The 19,980-nt window shown below is 42.0% G+C and overlaps 1 protein-coding gene across 3 annotated transcripts in view; it reads left to right on the forward strand.

Moving 5' to 3' along the window:
* The first annotated feature begins 5,801 nt into the window (after positions 1 to 5,801).
* The window catches only part of GALNT17 (polypeptide N-acetylgalactosaminyltransferase 17), a 235,303-nt gene continuing 221,124 nt past the window's right edge, over positions 5,802 to 19,980 (forward strand). For all 3 annotated transcript variants that reach the window (XM_067537921.1, XM_067537922.1, XM_067537923.1), the window contains exon 1: positions 5,802 to 7,674. In XM_067537921.1, the coding sequence (XP_067394022.1) occupies positions 7,437 to 7,674 (238 nt within the window). In that variant the 5' untranslated portion in view covers positions 5,802 to 7,436. The remainder of the gene's footprint in view (positions 7,675 to 19,980) is intronic.

Consider the following 19,980-nt stretch of genomic DNA (forward strand, 5'->3'; position numbering starts at 1 on the left):
GCTTTTTCTGCTCTTCATTTCAGTGTTCCAACTAGAATGAGAAGCAGATGTTACATTATCACTGTATTATTAGAGCTGGTCAAGAATTAAACATTTTTCATTGGCAAATGCTGATTCACCAAAACTGAAACTTCATGGGAAAAGGTCAGTTTTGATGAATCTTCCAATTTGAAACATTTTTTTAAAACAAGTTTTGAAACTGCACTACTGGTATGGGCAAAAATAAGCACTTGACACCCACAAAGCCATATTGCTCCATAACTCTGTAGGTCATGCAAGGGGTATAATTTCTTAGATTATAACGATTTTACCCTGCAAACTACTTTGTGCCTTCAACTCCCAGTTGTTTTGATGGGAGTCGAGCAGACTTAACATCCTGTAGAAGTGTCACACTTTTTAGGACTGAATCCTGAGTCCAATAATTTTTTCAAAAAAAATCCACAGATGGAACAGGAAATTTGAGTTCTTCAGAACTGATAGGGGAGATTCTTTCACTGATGATTGCATGCACTAGGGATATAGAACTAAATCTAAACAGTAACCTGGAATCCTCAAGAATCTAATGGAAATGTTAGAGAGTGACAAATCCTTAGCATCAACTTAAGCTAATGCATGCCTGATGTCAAAAGAGAAAATAATTGCACTAAACCAATAAACCAGGCACAGCTTCTACTTTCAGTTTTGGAGGGAGAATTTAAAGACTTTATTTCTGCTGAATTTTTTTTTCTTTTATCTTGGGTTTCGTGAGAGGTTTCAAAGTCAAAGTTCAGTAACACAGGTCAAGTGGCTTTATATGCAAAAGACCTGACTGTCCTTTCACTTACACTAGCTTTACACTAATGAAAGTACACTGCTGTGTCCACCTTGCATCCAGGGAGCCAGTTATAATACCCTTGTTCTCTCCTAGACCCTGAGACCAGTTAGAGCAGACAGGAGGCTGCTATAAGATGAAATGGCCCCCAAGGGATCATTGCTAACTGGAGTAAGCCAAATTCCTTTGCAAAAACTCTTGTAAGTGGCAGCCCAGTGCTCATTGCATGCAAGGAGTGAAGCTTTTAGCTAGAAAATTGATATCGGTAATTGAACCATTGAATAATGAAGATTTAGTGGAATTTTTTTTCTCAGATACAGGGAAATAATAATTTTGGTCAAGCATATATTAGAGGATATACGTCGCTTTGATACCCTAGTGTGTTTGGCAGAAATAGAATTTTTCCAGAGTATTAGGCCATGTCTACACTAGAAAATGCAGCAGCTCTCAAGAAAACATAGTTGGCAGCAAGCTGTTTGGAAGCAGTTGTGCCACTCTGTATAACAAAATCAACCAGATCATCCTGTGCAATTCATATTGAAGGATGCTGCCATATTGCTGTTTTGGTGTTGGATATACTGAAATATGCATAATGGCTTCTATTCTAATTCCTGGCTTTTCAGTCACTTTCTATTTTCTGAAACTTTTCAGACTGAAATTTCCCATGTTTAGCATCTGCTCAAAAGTGAGTGGTTCTGGAAAGAACGAACAAAATTGCTTCAGCCACTTTGGAATAAGAGGGAAAGTAGAAAAATATATATGGCTGGGAGTCAGTAAGGACAGCTGGTGGAAGGGGTCCTGTGGAATGTGCAGTGTGCAAAAGAATTAAAGGCGGGCTCTTAGGCAGTTTGTAAGGGACACAAGAAAGAGTCCTGCACTCATTCACTAGAACAGCTTTGCAGCTGGTTAGACACAAACCACTTTCCCTAGCTGGCAGCAAAGCACTTACCTGACACAGGAGAGAGGTTTTCTCCTGAAAGCCTCTTAGAGAGCATGGAACAAGGCATCCAACCAACTAGTCGCAGATTATGGCGGTTTGTTGTGTGTCAGCAGTGTTTTGAAGTCTTGGAGAGTGATGATCTCTTTTTTTTTTCTTTTTATTCTTTTAAAAAAAACCCCATACTTTATTTTTGTAAAGGATTTCCTATTAGTAGAATAATAAGGCTGCATGGTTAATTCTGCCTCCTACTACATGTGCAGTTTTAAATTTTTCAAAGAGCACATGCTATTTAATAATAATAAAAACATTACATGATGCACAATTTTTCTGCACCTTCTCTACAGGTGTAGCTTCTTATATTACTGTGCATTATTCATGCATGCACAATAAACTGTTACTGGAGCTGGGAGTACTGGTACAGGTCTCCACAAGATGGGCCATGGCTTTCTGTAAATCCACCACAGGACCTGATAGGTTTGGGAGTATAATCTTGGCTCGTTGAGCCGGGAGAGAGGGAAACCCTATTTCTCTTTTGTTGATTCTGGACACTTTGTGATCAGTGTGGATACCAGTGAGACACGGTACGCCCAATTTGCAGATCAATAAGGTTTAATTGCAAGGTTTTCTATAAATATACTAGTTCGAGACAAAGCCTAAAATTAACTACAATATATCATACTCACTAAGCCTGGAGAGCTAAGCAGTCACTCAGAAGGCTGTATACAGGAACGGCTTTCTTCAGGTGCCCCGCCTGGGAGTCAGTGGCCTCTGGTCCAACGGGCAGCACCTCCCACGGAGTCAGGTGTTGATGGAGCACCCCCCCTTTGTCTAAGTGGTGACTACTTATACCCTTCCATAAACAACCTTTACCTAATTATCTCTCTTTCGTTATCATCTATGCTAATTACCTACATTGGGTTTCCACCCTTAACTACATTCCATTCTCGCCATAATAATTGGGGTCGTCAAAACAACATCTGGTGATAGGAGGGGTGGAGTAAAAATATGGCCCTTGGCAATAAAACAGTGTACCCCAGAGGTTCAAGGATAACTTGTTGTTCCCATCACCATTATCTATGTGCAGCTGCAAGCATAGAGTATCTGTATTTTGTCTTATTATGTGCCATGCTATGCAGAAACTGAGACATCTATAAGGTTATTCAGTCGCTGCCAACTGGAAGATGTCCTGCTATAGGGGTCAGAATAGCCAAGCAAGCAACTGAAACTATGCTAGGCCTGTAGGACCGTGGTCAAGCAACTCAGATTGTACTGGGCCTCCAACACCTTTCCCCACAATGGACTGAATTCAGGCCTCCCCTTTTAGCTCCTGACTGTAGATTTTTTTCTGTAAGAGGAAGCAATCTAGTAATAGAAATTAAGAAACTGAGCATAATAATCTTAGAAAAGCAATTTACTTTTCAAAAAAACTCTTGTAACTAGAAACTGATATTTCTTGTATTCAAGCAGCAGAATTTTTAGCTAGATGATTCTTATATCAGTAACTAAACTATTGAATATTCATGATTTAGTGGAATTTTGTTTTCATAGAAATTAATAATTTGCATTTTACTTTTGCAAACACTATAACAGCATTAAGGCCATATTACTTGTGTGTCATTCTTTTAAATTTAATCTTTTATTAGGGCTTTGTAATTAAAACTTGACTTTGCTACATGTATATAATGCACCTATGTTCACTTCAGTGGGAGTTCTGTGCAATGATGAACTTGTAGGATGAGTTGGGCACTATCTTTCCAAGACTGAACCCCTTCTTTCAAAAAGCAGCAGTTAAAAATATGCAGGCAAATAGGAGTATTTTCTCTGCTTTGAATGCTATGCAGCTTTTCTTTTTGGTAAACAGCTCTAATTATTATTTTTTGAATAAGTACATCTGCTGAAGGCAAGTGCGTGGATTGACAGCTCTGGAAACTAGTCTTTTGTTTATCCACATATAAGGTAAAAAACAGGCAGATGCAATGTAGACTTTCTCCCACTTTCTTGCCAACCTCCCTCAGTCCTCATCTGAAAAGGGTGGAGTAGTTCACTCTTCTGGGCAAACACAGCCGTTCAGAGCTTGGCCTTTCTGGTGAAACTCTCGATAAGGTTGTGAATGGTGGTAATGGATTTTGCAACGTGAGCACCTGAGCACTGGAAATTTGACTAGGGACCATCAACTCATATTGTTCAGACTATTGAACATTCTTGGATTGTAGCAATGTTTGGTCATTTATCAACCTTAGTTTGGATTTGAACCAGGAATCTAGAGGCAAAAGATTTTGTATCCCCTTATCAATCATCTGAAATGTCAAGTCTCCTCAAGGTTTTGGTTTGTGTGTTTTTGAGGAGAGGGGGAATGTTTTTAAATTAACCCCTTCTGTCCAGTTCTAGTTTGACACCATGCTTCAATCTGGATTTGAATTACTGCTGCATTTTTATATCATGATTCCTATGAAAATAAGTTTAATAATGGCACAATATCAATAATGGATCAATAATGACTCCTGTAATTACATGGGTCTGTCCTCTTAAGAATTCATGATTTTTGGATAAAATATTATAGACATTGAAAAATGGCTGATGGAGTCTTACACTGGAAGAATTTTACCATTCTATTCACTCCCATTGCAATCCCCTAGGTACTTATTTCAAACCTATCCCAGTGGCTTCCATCTGAAGAGTGGACAATGTGAAATGCCAGGGTGGTCTCCAGCTAGTGATAGTCAAGTGGCCACATTGCTAAATCTATTATTCTGGTTGGCACCCTTCCTGGCTTTCCACCAGGAAGGTTAAAGACTGAATGAACATACAATCACAGAAATGTAGGGTTGGCAGAGATTGTCTAGTCCATCCCCCTGTGCTGAGGCAGGAACATGGAGATCTGAAGATTGAACAACCCTCTCCAGATCTGGATTAAGGGTCATCAGATTAACAAAACACAGATTTTGTTTAAAAAAAAAAAAAAAGAAAAAGTTGTACCTTTGCATGTATGCCCGTGAGTGTTTTCTCCCTTCTCTCATATCATATCATTATACTAATATATAATTTTGTTATGTCAATCCAAGGTGATATTTTTTATCATGAGAATCAGAATGTTATGGGCCACTTGTTTATAATTAAGACAATTTGAGGAGGGGGAAAGTGGTATTTGGTCACTGCATGAGACTGGGAAAGGTTCTTTATCTTTTTAACGAACACTGGCTTTAAAAAAAAAAGTCACTGAAAAATATCTTCAAGTCTGTCTCTAGGTAATGATAAAATGGAAGAATTCATAGCTCTCTCTATATGGACCCAGCCCTCAAGTGTTGAATAAGGGTAGAGCTAGAGCTCCATGAAGTGAGGATCTGGCCCATATCTATTTTGAAAATGTATTCATTTGGTTTGCCTGTTCCTGAAGAATATTTTAAAGTATTTTTGTTCAAATGTATGCTCTGAATTTGACTGACTTTGGTGGATGTGCTGCTGTTTGTGGTTTCATAGATGAATCTAGTCTCTAGCCTGCAACCATGCTGCAGATTATCTTTAAGAAAGGATGGAGATTCACTCAGCCTAACTGTGCATTAAAAGAAAATGCAAGGATCTGACACTGAGAAAAGTAGGGTGACTGGATAGCGAGTGTGAAAAATCCAGACAGGACGTGGGGGGTAAAAAGCACCTCTGTAAAAAAAAAAAAAAATGCCCCAACTAGCGGGGCTGTCCTTATAAAATCGGGACATCGGGTCACCCTAGAGAAAAGCAAAGGGGACTGTATAAGGGTGGACTCCTAGGCCCGGCTGACTGCAGAACTGGAGTCACTTCTGATCCCTGGGCTAGATGAATGCCCTGTTTAACAGTGGCTGAGCTGTGACTTAGTTTCCCTGCCTTTGCTCTTCTGGATTGTTGTAGTTTTGGACCGGGGGAAGGAAAGGGCAGGGCCCTGCTGTAGGTTAGACAAGCGTGCTGGTGCTGATGCTCCAGCCGCCGGGACCCCCACCCCCTCCCAACTTCCACCCGCAGCCGCCTTCTCCTCGCCAGCGGGGTCCAGCCCGGCTACACCTCCCCTTCCTCCAGCCCGGCCTTTCCTTCCAGCCCGTCCCTAGGCGCACAGCCGCGCGGGGAGTCGGGCAGCCCGGGGGACCATCAGCCCCGCGCCCTGGGCGGAAGGCAGAGGCCGGAGCGAGCCGCTTCTCCAGACGCTTGCCGGGGAGCGCAGTGAGAGCAGCCCGCCCCCCCCGGTGCCCGGGACTCTCCCGCGGCTCCTCTCCATCACAGGCGGCGCCGTGCACACGCGCTGGAGGCGGCGGCGGAGGAGGAGGAGGAAGATGTGGGTCCTGCGCCCCAGCCAGCCTCGCACCGGCGCGTGCAGCCGGTGAGGCCCCCCCCCCGTCCCGCTTTGCTCCCCTCCGGGTCTTTCCTGCGCGCGCCCTGGTCCGGGGGCAGAGCCGGCGCGGGGGGGGCGCCTTTGCCGCAGCGTCCGTCCGTCCGTCCGTCCCCCCGGCCGTGCGGGGCGCGCGAGACCTGGCGCCGCGCCCCCCCCCCCCCCCACACACACTCGATCGCTGCAGCCTCGGCCGCGCCGGACAGGCTCTGCCTGCGGCGCCGGGGGGAGGGCGGAGGGCGGGATGCGTCTGGCTGCTTCTCCGGGGTTTGTTGTGGGTGGTTCTCCCCCCCCGCCCGGGTCCCCGCGTCTCCTTGCAGGTCATGACTGCTCTGCCCGTCTGTCTGTCTGTCTGTCTGCTGAGCGGCCGCCGCGGCTTGCCACCCCCCCAGGCCAGAAAGTGGCCGAGCCCCCGAAGCGAAGCAGCGGCGTGGGATGGGGCGGGGCGGGGCTGGGCGGGGCGCTGCCGGCTCCTCGCTCCGGGCCAGCCGCGCGCCCGCGGAGGAGGGGGGGACACGAGCCTAGCCCCCTCCTGCCGCCTTCCCCCCTCCGCCCCTGCACCCCGGCCCCACCTCAGCCTCCGGCGGGGAGCCCGCGGGGGGCCAGGCTGACGCGGGGCCGTTCGACCTTCTGCCGGGGTTGAGCTGACGAATGACAACAACGGAGGGAGCGGAGCGGAGCGGGGGGGGGGAGAAAACCCGTGAAATCCCCCCTCCCCAGCCCCTCCTCGCTCCTTCTTCTTCTTCTTTAAAGCCAGGCCGGTGCCGAAGTTGCCGGCGGGAATGAAGGACGCCCGGATTGTGCCGACCCTGCGGGGCTTCCCTGCGGGACCGAGTCCTGGAGCCCGGCGCCTGCCCGGGCGTCTTGCAGGATGTGGGCTTTGTAGAGCTGCAGCATAGCCGCGGACGGGCACCCCCCGCGCGAGGGGCATGAAGTTGCTCGGGCAGCATCCAGGCGACCAGGCGTTGCATCAGCGGCATCCCCAGTGACATTGCCCCTCGGGACAACCGGGATAAAGAGCCCGAACTGTTCTCTCCATCTCCGCTGCACCTGCTCGGCTCTGACTAGGAAGAGTCCCACGCTGGTTAGCCATTGCCGTCCTCAATCGCTCCCGGCCACCCGCATTTGCTTTGCGGCTGTGACTTGGTCCTGCGCGCTCCCTGCTTGGGCTCGAGACAGCGACAACTCCCTGCTAAAGTCCAGGGTGAGGTGGGATGTGCTCGCACCTGCAGCCACCTCCCATCGAAGCCGCCTTTGCATACCTAGCCAGGAGGCGCCAGGCTGTCCCCCACTTGCCACGCAGCAGCTGAAGTGGCCACCCTGGGAGTTTGATGGCTTCGCTGAGGAGAGTCAAAGTTCTGTTGGTGTTAAACTTGATTGCAGTGGCTGGCTTTGTCCTCTTTCTGGCCAAGTGTAGACCCATCACTGTCAAGAGTGGAGATTCCTTCCATGACATCCATCCCAGGGCAGAAGTGGCCAACTTGACAGCCCATGGCATCAGTCCTATCCAGGACGCCGTACTGAAAAGGCTCTCCCTTCTAGAAGATATAGTCTACAGGCAGCTAAATGGTAGGAGTAGCTGTCATTCTATTCATACTTTTTGTGCACAGACAGACATGCTTGGAAATGTAAATCAAAAATAACAGAGAACAAAGATTCTTGAAGTTAGCAAAAGTAGAGAGCCACTTACCTATCTTTTCTGTGTTCTCATGCAAGCTCTATCTTTAGGAGACATAACTGGGTGAATCAGTTTAGTCACTCATTTCTAAGCTATGTTAGTTTCTTAAAAGATTGCAAGTACCTTGCACTGAATGGGAGGAATGTGTAATAACATAATGCTGGCTCTCCGTTTTGTTGTTCCGGTCAGGAAATTATACCATCATGACATTTTCCTCAGGAGATCAGAAACTAGTTCCGCAGCCAAACGTAGGGTTGAAGATGCTTGCTGTGTATTGATTGAGGAAATGGCTTTTTACCACCAGAAATTTGTTGTTTGCTATCTTTTTTTAATCTTTGGAAGGGGATTCTGAGGACTGAAGCATTTTGCATCATTCATGTGCAGACGGCCAGACAGTAAATGCACTTTTCTGTAATAAGTTAAACGAACCAATTCAACATTTCCTATGGCTCAGCCTTGACAGATGCTAATTAAAACCTCAAGTAATGCGTCTCTTTATAGCACAGTGCAGGGATTTCTATTAAAATCTCACCAGGTTCAATAGTTTGGAGATGTAGAAAAGGAGTTTAAAGATGCCATGTGGGATAGATAGAGAAACATGTTGTAGAGATGTGAGAAATGTAGGTGAGATATCTAATTAAAACACAGACTGTGAAGAGGTTTTTTTTGTAAGTGTTCCCCATAGATTCACTAGTAGGAATGGGATCTCAATCAAGAGTCCCATTTATAGCTTCCAATCTCTGTGGTTTAAAAAACTACAGCTTTTAGGATAGCAAAATTAACATAGTTAATATTTTCTGTAATATCGGTATGTTCCCTCCTTCCCTGATTCTTGAATACTGAACTAAGGCATGGTTCTGCACCATTGAACTCAGCACCTTGTGTATTGCATTTGTGTACTGACTCAGAACTATTGCAGATGGCAAAACTATACAGTGGATGCTAGGCATGTACTAGAATGCAGCATACATTTGCTGGTGTTTTGTCTTTAGTTATAATTGTAATCTTGGTCCATCTCGGGGTTTGGGAAAGGTGTTGTATAAATTGAGACGCAGTAACCTAGTTGAGAATGGATCATTTCACATTGCTACTCCATACACGTGTGTGAGAAGAATTTCCTGCCTGTAAAGGTGGTTGACACCTCATCTAAAACCCAGTGTTATCCAACAGAAGCAGTTGAAACAATGTTGCAGGAGGAGTGAAGTAAAAGGATAACTAGGTTATATATTAGGTATAATGAACCTGTGAAACACATTGCTGCAAGATAGTGGACAGACAATTTAATAGTTTTCAGGAATAGGTACTTCTGCAAATAACACTGTCTGCAGCTGTAGTACTGAAAAAAATTCTGCAGGATATCAGTCCTCAATTTTAAGAGCATAATATTTCCTCCCACCACTATCATTATAATTTATGAAATATGTGCATTGGGGTATCACCTTGCAGCCTTAGTGAGAGGTTATTCTAGGCACTGTACACACAGGTAAAGTATTATTAATTGAGTGACTGTTGAAGGTTTTATAGCTGACATTAGCCACTGTGAGAGTCAAGATGCTCACTCAGCTAGATGCACCAGTGGTCAGTTCTACTATAGCGACTGAAAGGAATTTAAAAGGAAAGATGAAGTATAGTATATCTGAAGATAGCGCTATAAAAACACTTGGTAAAATGATATCTGATTACTTTGGTGTAATATATAACATTACCTGCAGTATCTGACAAGGGAGCTCAAAACAAGACCTTAGTTGGCATTTGGCATGTGTATGATGCTGTCTCCTGGTGTTTCCAGAATTACAGAGGGGGAGTTCATCAGAAGCTTTTTCTCTTTTCCTTAGGATTGAGAGCTAGAGAACTGTAGGACTTCCTGCTTTTGACCAGCCTTGAGGGTGCAAACTAGACCTTTGGAGTCTATTAATACCCCAATGCACTATTGAGTGCAAGAGGTGCCTTTCTTAGGTCAGAATAAGCTCCCAGCAGGTGTGCGTTTGGAATGTAGTGTAAGAGCCTGCTTCGTGCAGGAAAATGCTGTCATGCTCTCAAACTCTAAGAAAATGGATGGAATCAATATATGTGTCCAAACCACAAATGATTTCCTGGTGGACTCTAACACAAGTGCATAAAGGTAGCTACTTATCTATATGGCCACTACAAGTGCAGGTTGTAGCAATATTGTTGAGTCTGGCTGAAAAGTAGACTCAAATATAACTTGTGTAAGTTAGGGGTATATTTTTGATTCACATAAAATTTATATCTGTTAATTTTGCTTATGCACACTATCCAGTCAATACTGTAAGTTTTGTGCTTCAGCAAAGCATGTGATTGAACCTGAAAGATCAAGAAAATGGGAAAGACCAACACTCTTTAGAGTCTGTTCTCTGTGACGGCAAGAAATAGTGAAATTTGCCCAAATGATCCAGTGGAAGGTGGAACAACTCCCCTGGGGAGAATTTCCCCACGTCTAAATTTGGAGTTAAAATGAACTCCATTCATGTGAGGAAGACTTACAAGGCTGAAGATCTAGTACCAGTTTGAGATGTGCAGGTGTCTAGTATAACTTCACTTGTGGGTTGTTTTTTTTTTTACTTTTACTCTTTAAAAATTGCATTTCAGTGACAACTGTCTAGCAGGCCTTAATCCAAGCATATAGAATAGCTCCCTGCAAAATCCATCAGCCAGTGAAATACTTCTTTCACAGCATCCGTTAACATTTTATTTTATAATTTGCCTGTGGCCTTGATGTTATGTCTTGTGCCAAGTTTCGACTATCACAGAATGTATCATCCTCTCATTTTATAAGGGAATCCTGTATTTCTCCTGTGGTTTGCCTAGTGGGAGGACGCAGGGAGGTGTTTGAACAAATTTAGTCCATGACTAGGGCTTCTAGGTGCTAAGGTAATGCAGATAATAATAATTATTATGGTAAGTTAAGTCTTAACTCTTGTGTGCTGTTCTGCTTTGCTGTGTCGCACTCAGAGTTGGCTGCATTTGAGTGATGGATGAAGCAATTCTAAATAAGCGCAACATTTATAAAGCTCTGTTGTATAAATATAAGCTTATTATTAATCTGATCTAGTATGGTAGTTCCTATGTTTCTTATCTGCAAGATATGATATAAAGCAAGTAAAAAAATGCCAGCCAAACTGTGCACCCCCCATCTCTCGGTTGAAACTTTTTTTTGTGAATGTTGGCCTTAAAGACAGAATCAGTAGAATTCTGTGCTGATGGTCTGATAACTGCACTGTGCTACAGAATTAATATGTGATTAGTAATGACGTTTTGTAAGCAACAGCACATCTCTCCTGTCCACACTGGACATTTCCTTATGCAAAAGTTGAAGTGCCAGCTCAGACCTGCAGACTTAAGGAGGATGGTTTAATGGATAAGGACTCAGTAGAATGCATTCAGTTATTACCTCAGCCATAGACTTTCCTGTGTGATCTTGGGATTCTCTGACATGAACCAGAACTGCTGTCTTAAATGCCTCTGCAGACCAATAGGAACAGGAGAGACCATGCAGGTTTCTGAAACTTAAAATTGGTGAGACACTTAGAACCTACTTGGCCTTGTTTGCAGGTGTTACACGTTGATGAGGCTGGGTGGAAGTGGAGTTGCTTCTTATGTTTGGGTGCAGCACAAACCAATATGTAATGTAGCCCTTTGAATGTTGCCCTTTTCCAGATTGCCAGTCAGATGAATGCTGCGTGTGTGTATAGTATTGTATTACTGCTTGGTAACTATTGATAGTAAAGAGTATATTTGATTAATTCACTCCCTTTTTGTTGTTCACAAATTATCCATGAACAGACTTAGATCTTTACAAATTTGTTTGTTCAGAATTAGTCAGTAAATGGTTTATATATACATATTTCAGCCTGCGGCTTGCTTGTAAACTATTTGCCATATGTACTGCTCTTTCTGATTTTCTATTCCTGCTGTGTGATTCATCACACAAGTCTCGTGTGTGTGGTTTTTTTCTCTGTTCCCTGATTAGATAACTCCCATACTATCAAAGAGCTTCCTCTATGGCCATGTGTTCTCTCCCTCCATGGATATTTTGGGGGAATATATATATATTTGTAAGAGTATTTGAGAGAATTTTAAGTTCTGCTGTCTTTTTTTAGAAGCAAATGTTTTCTTTATACTGCAGCTTCCCTGCAAGTTTCATGGAAACTTTTAAATACACCATAATAGAAGCTCAATTTAAATGTATACCCCAAATTAAAAAACATAATAAGATGACCAAAAAAGTGCCACCATGGCTAAACAGCAAAGTTAAAGGAGAAAGTGGAAGTTAAATCCTATTGAGGAAAATAGAAAGCAGCATAAACTCTGGCAAATGAAATGTAAAAATATAATTAGGGAGGCCAAAAAAGAATTTGAAGAGCAGCTAGCCAAAGACTCAAAAAGTAACAGCACAATTTTTTTAAAGTACATCAGAAGCAGGAAGCCTGCTAAACAACCAGTGGGGCCACTGAATGATCAAGATGCTGCAGGAGCACTGAAGGAAGATAAGGTTATTGCGGAGAAACTTAATAAATTCTTTGCATCGGTCTTCACGGAAGAAGATGTGAGTCATTCTTTTTGGGTGACAAATCTGAAGAACTGTCCCAGATTGAGGTATCATTAGAGGAGGTTTGGAACAAATTGATAAATAAGTCACCCGAACCAGATGATATCCACCCAAGAGTTTTGAAGAAACACAAGTGTGAAATTGCAGAACTACTAACTGTGGTATGTAACCTATCATTTAAATCAGTTTCTGTACCAGATGACTGGAGGCTTTAGAGGTGATCCCAGCAATTACAGGCAGTAAGCCTAACTTCAGTACTAGGCAAATTGGTTGAAACTATAGTAAAGAACTGAATGCAAAGAGTTTCAAAGGGATCTCACAAAACTGGATGACTGGGGGAAAAAATGGCAGATGAAATTCAATGTTGGTAAATGCAAAGTAATGCACATTGGAAACATCCACTCAATGTGCAGTAACAGTCAAAAAAGCTAACAGAATGTTGAGAATCATTAGGAAAGAGATAGATAATAAGACAGAAAATATCATATTGCCTCTTTATAAATTGATGGTACTCCCACATCTTGAATACTGCATGCAGATCTAGTCACCTCATCTTAATAAAGATATACTGGAATTGGAAAAGATATAGAAAAGGGTAACTAAAATGATTAGGAGAGATTAATAAGACTGGAACTTTTCAGCTTGGAAAAGAGACTACGGGGGGGGGGGCATGATTAGGGTCAATAAAATCACGACTGGTGTGGAGAAAGTAAATAAGGAAGTGTTATTTACTCCTCATAACACAAAATCTGGGGGTCACCAAATGTAATTAGCAGGCAGCAGGTTTAAAACAAACAAAAGGAAGTATTTCTTCACACAATGCACAGTCAACCTGTGGAACTCCTTGCCATAGGATGTTGTGAAGGCCAAGACTAAAACGGGGTTCAAAAAAGAACTAGATAAGTTCATGGAGGATAGGTCCATCAATGGCTATGAGCCAGGACAGACAGACAGACAGAGACTACTGATTGCCAGAGGCTGGGAATGGCTGACGGGATGGATCAGTTGATGATTACCTGTTCTCTTCATTCCCTCTGAAGCATCTGGCATTGGCCACTGTCGGAAGACAAGATACTGGGTTAGATGGACAATTGGTCTGACCCAGTATGGTTGTTCTTATGGTCTTATGTTAGATGTACAAAAAAAGGTAATGAAAGGGTTGTGAAAACTGCTGAAAGGAATCTGTGGCTTCTATTGCAGTTAATGTTTGTAATTTTCTTTTTCATTCCTACTTAATCTCTCTCTTTGTTTCTACATTTACATAAAATTTAGGAATGAGTGTGGTCCAAATAGCCTCAAAAGTTGTGGAAGTTCATACAAAAATATCAGAACTTTACCGTGTGAACCCACATTCAGAAAGAGTGTGTGCGTGCACGCATAATAGGCATAGGTTAAGGATGGTGGTCTAATGGGTAATGACTCAGTAGACAACTTTCAATTCTTACCTCAGTCATAGACTTCCCATGCAATCTTGGGATTCTCTGAATTCTTCCATTGATCTACCTACCAGCTCTCAGAGGGCTGGATTAACCTCAGTGACAGGGAACCCCTTCAATTGCTGTAGTGCGTGTGTACACTGGTGCTACACTGACTCAGCTGCAATGCCATAGCTGTGCTGCTGTACCATGTGTTATGTAAACACAAGTCTGTGTGTGTTTGTGTTCTACTCCATTAGAGGGGGCTACCACAGCTTCTCCAGGTACTAAAAAGGTTGGTGTTTCAAGCAAATCAGCCAGGTTGTAAGCCCCCTGCAACTCCCGCTGAGAGATTCACTTCCTGGAGTGTCTCACGTATACTTGTCTACATTGGCTTTAGGACAACAGGATAAATAGCCTGAGTTTAGACTGACTCGGAGTCTTCTTTCTGATCCAGCAAACAGACAGAACCTGCTGCCCAAGGGGAGCCCAACCCTTATGTGTGGTATGTTTTTTCTGTAATGCTTTTACCTGAAAAACAAATGTGTCTGTTTAGATGGAGAAGTGTGGTAACTTGTAACAATTGGCAATATGCTGTTCACAGCCCTCAGAGAGAAATAAACCACTGGTGCTGGCATTTTTAGGCAGACTGGCTTGCTGGGGCTATTGCAGTGTAGGGAGCTGTGCCATCTTAAAACCCCAGTCAGGAGAAGTGACGCACAGGTCTCTGCCCCAGAGAGGTGATGGCTGAGCCCCAGAAGCCTTTAAGTGGATGCCCTCAAGGGTCACAGATGGGGAATACAGGTGCAGTTACCTTGAAACTATGACATGAGTCAGTGGCTATGAAATCAATATACAAACTGTTTGCTAACTACACGTTGATGACAATTTGAGAGTGGGAATGATGGACTGGTGGGTAGGCCACTGGCCCTGGACTTGAGAAACCAGGGTCTATTCTTTGCTCAGCCATCCTCCCTGTGTGAATCACTTAGTCCAGACCGTGCCTCAGTCCTCCATGTGTAAAATGGGGATAATATTTCATGAACTCCCAGGGGTGTTGTTAAGGATAAAATCCATTAACGATTGTGAAGCGCTCAGATACTATAGTAGTAAGGGCCATATAAGTATGTAGACAAACAGGCACAGAATTAGGTTCTTGATCTGAACATCCCTAAAGTATGGAATGCTAGAGTCCATCTCTGTTGCTAGCAGGTATCGGTTCTGAACAACCAATTCTGTGTAGCGCTTTCTGCTTGATTTACAGAAATGGCTCAATGCAGTAAGCTGCTCAGTGTGTGAAAGCAGTGGGAGTGAAGGTGGTCAGCATACTGCTGAAGAGACCTCTCAGAAGTGAAAAATTACATGTTCATATAAAAATTCTGTGCACCAAGCCAAATGTTTACAAGGAAACTGGAAAATGCTTTAGAAGACCACTGCCATTCATTTTAGGCCCAACATTTAAGTTTGTGTTGGTAAAAATAAAACGGATATTTAACAAAATCGAATAGGAATAGAAATTTATTTTAAAGCTGTTTTTAATATATGCACCTCTGAATGTTCAGATAAACATTCCCCTGCAGTGTTAGAATCTCAAACTGAATCCTTATGCCAATGTAGGACATGAAATTGGCTAGAAAGGAAAGTGAAATTGATGAGTAAAGTTAGTTTCCCCCTAGCTGGAAGAGGTGCACAAAAATAAACAGGTATTATATAAAGGTTAAAAAGCAAATTAGAACTTTAACCTACTTTCCAATTGCATAATGTAGGGTCATATTATGAAAAAAAAAAAGCATCTATTAAATTTACATCTGCAACTTTGCAAATGCAATAACTTTCACACACTCAGGTGTGAACTGATGCATGCATACAGTGTTTGCGCACACAAATTGAATAGCTGGCTGTTTTCCCAGATTGAAACTCGTGGGGACTGCATATGCAAAATTGAGGCACTTTTTTGAAATGTGGCCCTTTTTCATGATTTTTGTGAAATATATTTTTTGTCTTTTTAAAGTGGCACTCAACTCATTTAAAATACTGAAAAGAAATGTGAATTTGCTCACATATTGGAGCATAATAATGCTTGACGCTTATAGCACTTATCTTTGAAGTACTGTACATTACAAACGCTAGCTAACTACCGACTATGATAGCTATATATGTAAACAAAAGCCAATTGCAAGCAGATCCATCAGCTATTACTGATAGAAGCAGTGTGGCACGCACAGACAGTAGTTTTATTTAGATTTCCTAATGGGTGGGTAATATACAACTAAAAGGCTGAGAGATTCTTTGATTAAGATAAATAGAAAAAAAGCAAAGAGGTGAAGAGTGGAAAAATACTATTTGTAAGGAACAAAAGCCCAATCCAGAAAAGCTTTACTCACAAGTTATGTCAAAATAACTCCTTGTAAGGGGATGATCTTACTGGGTGAGGATCTTAGATATGGGAAATGATGCTATGAGTAATTATATATAACGATACTATATATAATATGGTGGATGCTGCTACTAAATTATGATATTTCACCAAGAGCTCTCACACAGTGATATATGAGAGACATTGATTTCCCCCCACCCGCATGCTGTGCTTATAATAGGAAGTGACTATGGTATCTCATATAGCAATGGTTTTCAAACTTTTTAGGTTGCGTACCCCTTTCCAAATAACGTAGTCTATCGCATATCCCCATCTGAGATAGGGTCCTAATATACCTCTGATTAGATTAGCAAAGTTTACTAAATGAAATGCATTGTCCATCATTACGGGATTATTCTTGCGTACCCCCTAAGAAGAGCTCACATACCCATAAGGATAAGTGTACACCAGTTTGAAAACCACTGTCATTATGTAGTAACTTATATAGCATTATGTAGTGACTTCATAATAAACACTAAAGTTGAGATTTTTTCAAAAGGAGCCTAAGAGATTTGAATCCCAAATTCCCATTAAATTAATGGAAATTGCACATCCTAATCCCGTAGGCACCTTTGGAAATCTCAGTCTAACTTTCTAACTGCAGGATAATGGATTTTATACACTTCACTCATCTCCTGAGGCAACATGAGAGTTGTTGACTTTAAAGTAAATTGTTCTTATCAGGAGCATCTGAAATAAATCTGCTACCCATCCCAGAATGATCAAAATTAATACTTCTTAAAGCAATAATAGAGTTAAAAGACTAGTCTGATAGTCTGTCAGTTTAGAAATTAATGTGACATTTAGATGACAACCAGGCTGACTAGGAACTGATAGATAATTTTTGTTTTCAATTATTCTTTGGCATTATTATCCGAATATTTTCTGATGCTGGCAATGGATGAGTAATAAATCACTAACACATTCATCACGCAGAGACAACACACTGATCACGAGCTGTAGCAGCAGTGACGAGGCCACAGACAGAACTCTGGTATTTTACTTCTGCATATTAATCTGAATGCACATCAGCGAAAGTTTAGATACATGGAAACACTTTCAAAAGTGCCCGAGTGGCGAAGGAGCCTAAATCCCATTGACTTTTAATGGGATTTAGACTCCCTTCTGAAAATGGGAGTAGGCTCCATTCATTTAGGCATTTTTGAAAATTTTGCCCAAGGGAAAAAAATGTAAATTATTAATTGTATTCCAGTATTACTTTAAGGCCCAAACCAAGATCAGAGCTCCATTGTGATAGGTACTGAATAAACATATTCTTCCCTGAAGAGTTTACGGGAAGTGGTAGAGGTGGATGTACAATCCAGGTCTCCTGGGCCCTGATGTAGTGACCTGTCCATTGGACCATGCAACCTTCTATTAGAAAAAAACAGAAGAGAAAACTGAAATGGACATTTGTAAGCTTTGCTTGTCCACGCTGCCAGAGCAGCTAGAGTCTTAACTTACAATAGCTGCAGCTGTCTCAAGTTGTGGGCATCTCTTGAGCAATGACTGTTAATCAAACCAAATTGTGAGCTAGCTTTGTCTTGGGCATAAACAAAGATATGAATGAGACCACCAAACTCGTTACTGTTGTGTTTTGTGAGCCAGCATTTGAGCTACGGTTTCTGGATTTGAAAGGCCAGTATGTTATGTTTTGGCCATACAAGAGGTCTTTAAGGAAGTCTGCAAAGACCTCTTCAAAGTATATCCCCATATAAAACCACCACAAGTTGACTGTGGTGATTTAGCTTTAGTAATGTATCCTACTTTTACTAAGTTATTTTTCCTAAACAGTTTTGTAAGTACAGGCAACCAAATTTTATAACCTCAAATCCCTGTTGTCAGATTTTCTCAACAAATTGTCATACACTTTACATCTTCTTGACACATCTGTTGCTAGTTCTGGCAATACATCTAATGGCCATCGACCCATGTTCTGACATTACAGTGACAATTATCTAAAAATAATGTGATAATGAAGCGACAAGAGCCTCTGTGTAGAAGGTTAAATTAAAGCAAAGTGCAATCTGGGGTGAAGGTCCCATGCGGCACTTGGGCAATTACACACGTTACTCCTGATGCCGTCCAACAGCTTTTACACTTCTGTCAATGGGAGATGCACGGAAGAGAGATCCTTAAAACTAGGAGTGGGTTGAATTAAATCAGACCCTTTGCCTTCCCTAGGCTTTGCAATGACTGATTTAAAATGTAAGGTCTGCATTCCCCCTTTACTAAATAAATAATACGGTGGCTGGTGGATCTGTCTCCGAGGTACTTATTCTGTGCACATCACTCTGGTACCTGGCCCCAGTAGTCAGCCTGCTGTAGAGTATCTGATACAGCATATTCATCTGTACTTGGACTAGGAAGTAATTGCAGTGCTCAGTATCTGCAATGTAGAACAGTCCATGTTAACTTTTGGTAAAGGGCTTTTTTTTTTTTTTTTTTAAAAGGGGGACCACTGTAGTTGTTCTGGCCTAGAGAGTTATGCCAGGATATTGTCACAGTCGCTGAGTGGTGAAAATGCTGGTTTTCTTAGAAGCTAGAGCCAGAGCTGGGATTATTGCCCTGCTTGGGGAGTTAGGCACAAGGTGAGCAATACACTAAAAGTGATGCATCTTATTGCTTAACTCTTAGCACCGTGAGGACAAGCGTACAGCATCTCACCATTGAGCGCTGAGTTAACAAAGGAGTTCTCAGTGCCTCAGTTTCTCTCGCCTTTCATATCCTCCACCTTTCAGCAACCTGTCTTTCTCCCCTTGTTGTGTGTGGTTATTTATTTATCTATTTATTTATTTATTTATAAATCGGTCCATCTCTTGTGGTTCCTGAGTTAAGAAGAAGGATGGTCTCGTGGTAAAGGTGTTGCACTTGAACTCAGGAGATCTGGCTTTAATTCCCAGCCTCGCCACAGACTTCCATTGTGACCCTGGGCATGTTACTTAATCTCTCTTTGCCTTAGTTCTCCAAAATACAAAGAGGATGATCATGCTTCTTTTCTTTCCTTTTTCTTTGTTTTGTCTATTTAGATAGTCTCTGTCCTGAAGACCTTTACCATCTCTTACTATGAGCTTGTATCGTGCTGATCACAGTGGGCCCCTGATCTTGGTGGGGTGCCTCTAGGTGCTATTGTAATGCAAATCATAATACTCCCTTGATTATTGAATAATTGACCACAGATTTCATATTATTAGGTTAGATTCAGTATTGTCTCAGTCTGGAGAGTGAGTGGCCAGGAGTGGGAATGAAACCCAGGTTTCTTGCATGACCCTTGGCAGAACTCATTTTATTCTTGTTTTAATCTTAGATTCTTATGCAGCATTTCAGTCAGCCTAACCCCCATATGTGGGTGTTGATGTTTTCAGAGCAGAAAGATGAAGTGAAAGGTTAGTTTTAAAATGGAACAATTAGAATTTATTTCTTGGTCTTTGCCTGTGTTGCAATTTAAATTGAATTAAATCATGAAAGCATTTATGCCAAATTACTACAGTTTCTTCCAAAACAATTGCTTGATCATGCTCTCAAGATAAAAACAGAGTTAAGAAAGAAAATAGTGAAAAGCCATGCAGAGATGCTGTGGGCTGCTAATTTATCATTATTGGTTGAAATAACCTTGGTCGACGTTTGCATATTTCATCTGTGCACTTATATCATACAATAAGCCAAGTGCTGAGAGACTTAGAATAGGCTTTAACTTGAAAAAGTTAAAAAATAAAAAGTTAAAAATGTTACTTCTATTTTTTCATGTGTGTATTGTTAGGGAAATGGTGATGATGATTCATTGTACTGGTCAAAT

The sequence above is a fragment of the Emydura macquarii genome, unplaced genomic scaffold (genome assembly GCF_026122565.2).
Source record: "Emydura macquarii macquarii isolate MOO-44397 ecotype Brisbane River unplaced genomic scaffold, CSIRO-AGI_Emac_v2 contig_450, whole genome shotgun sequence".
NCBI classification, from domain to species: domain Eukaryota; kingdom Metazoa; phylum Chordata; order Testudines; family Chelidae; genus Emydura; species Emydura macquarii.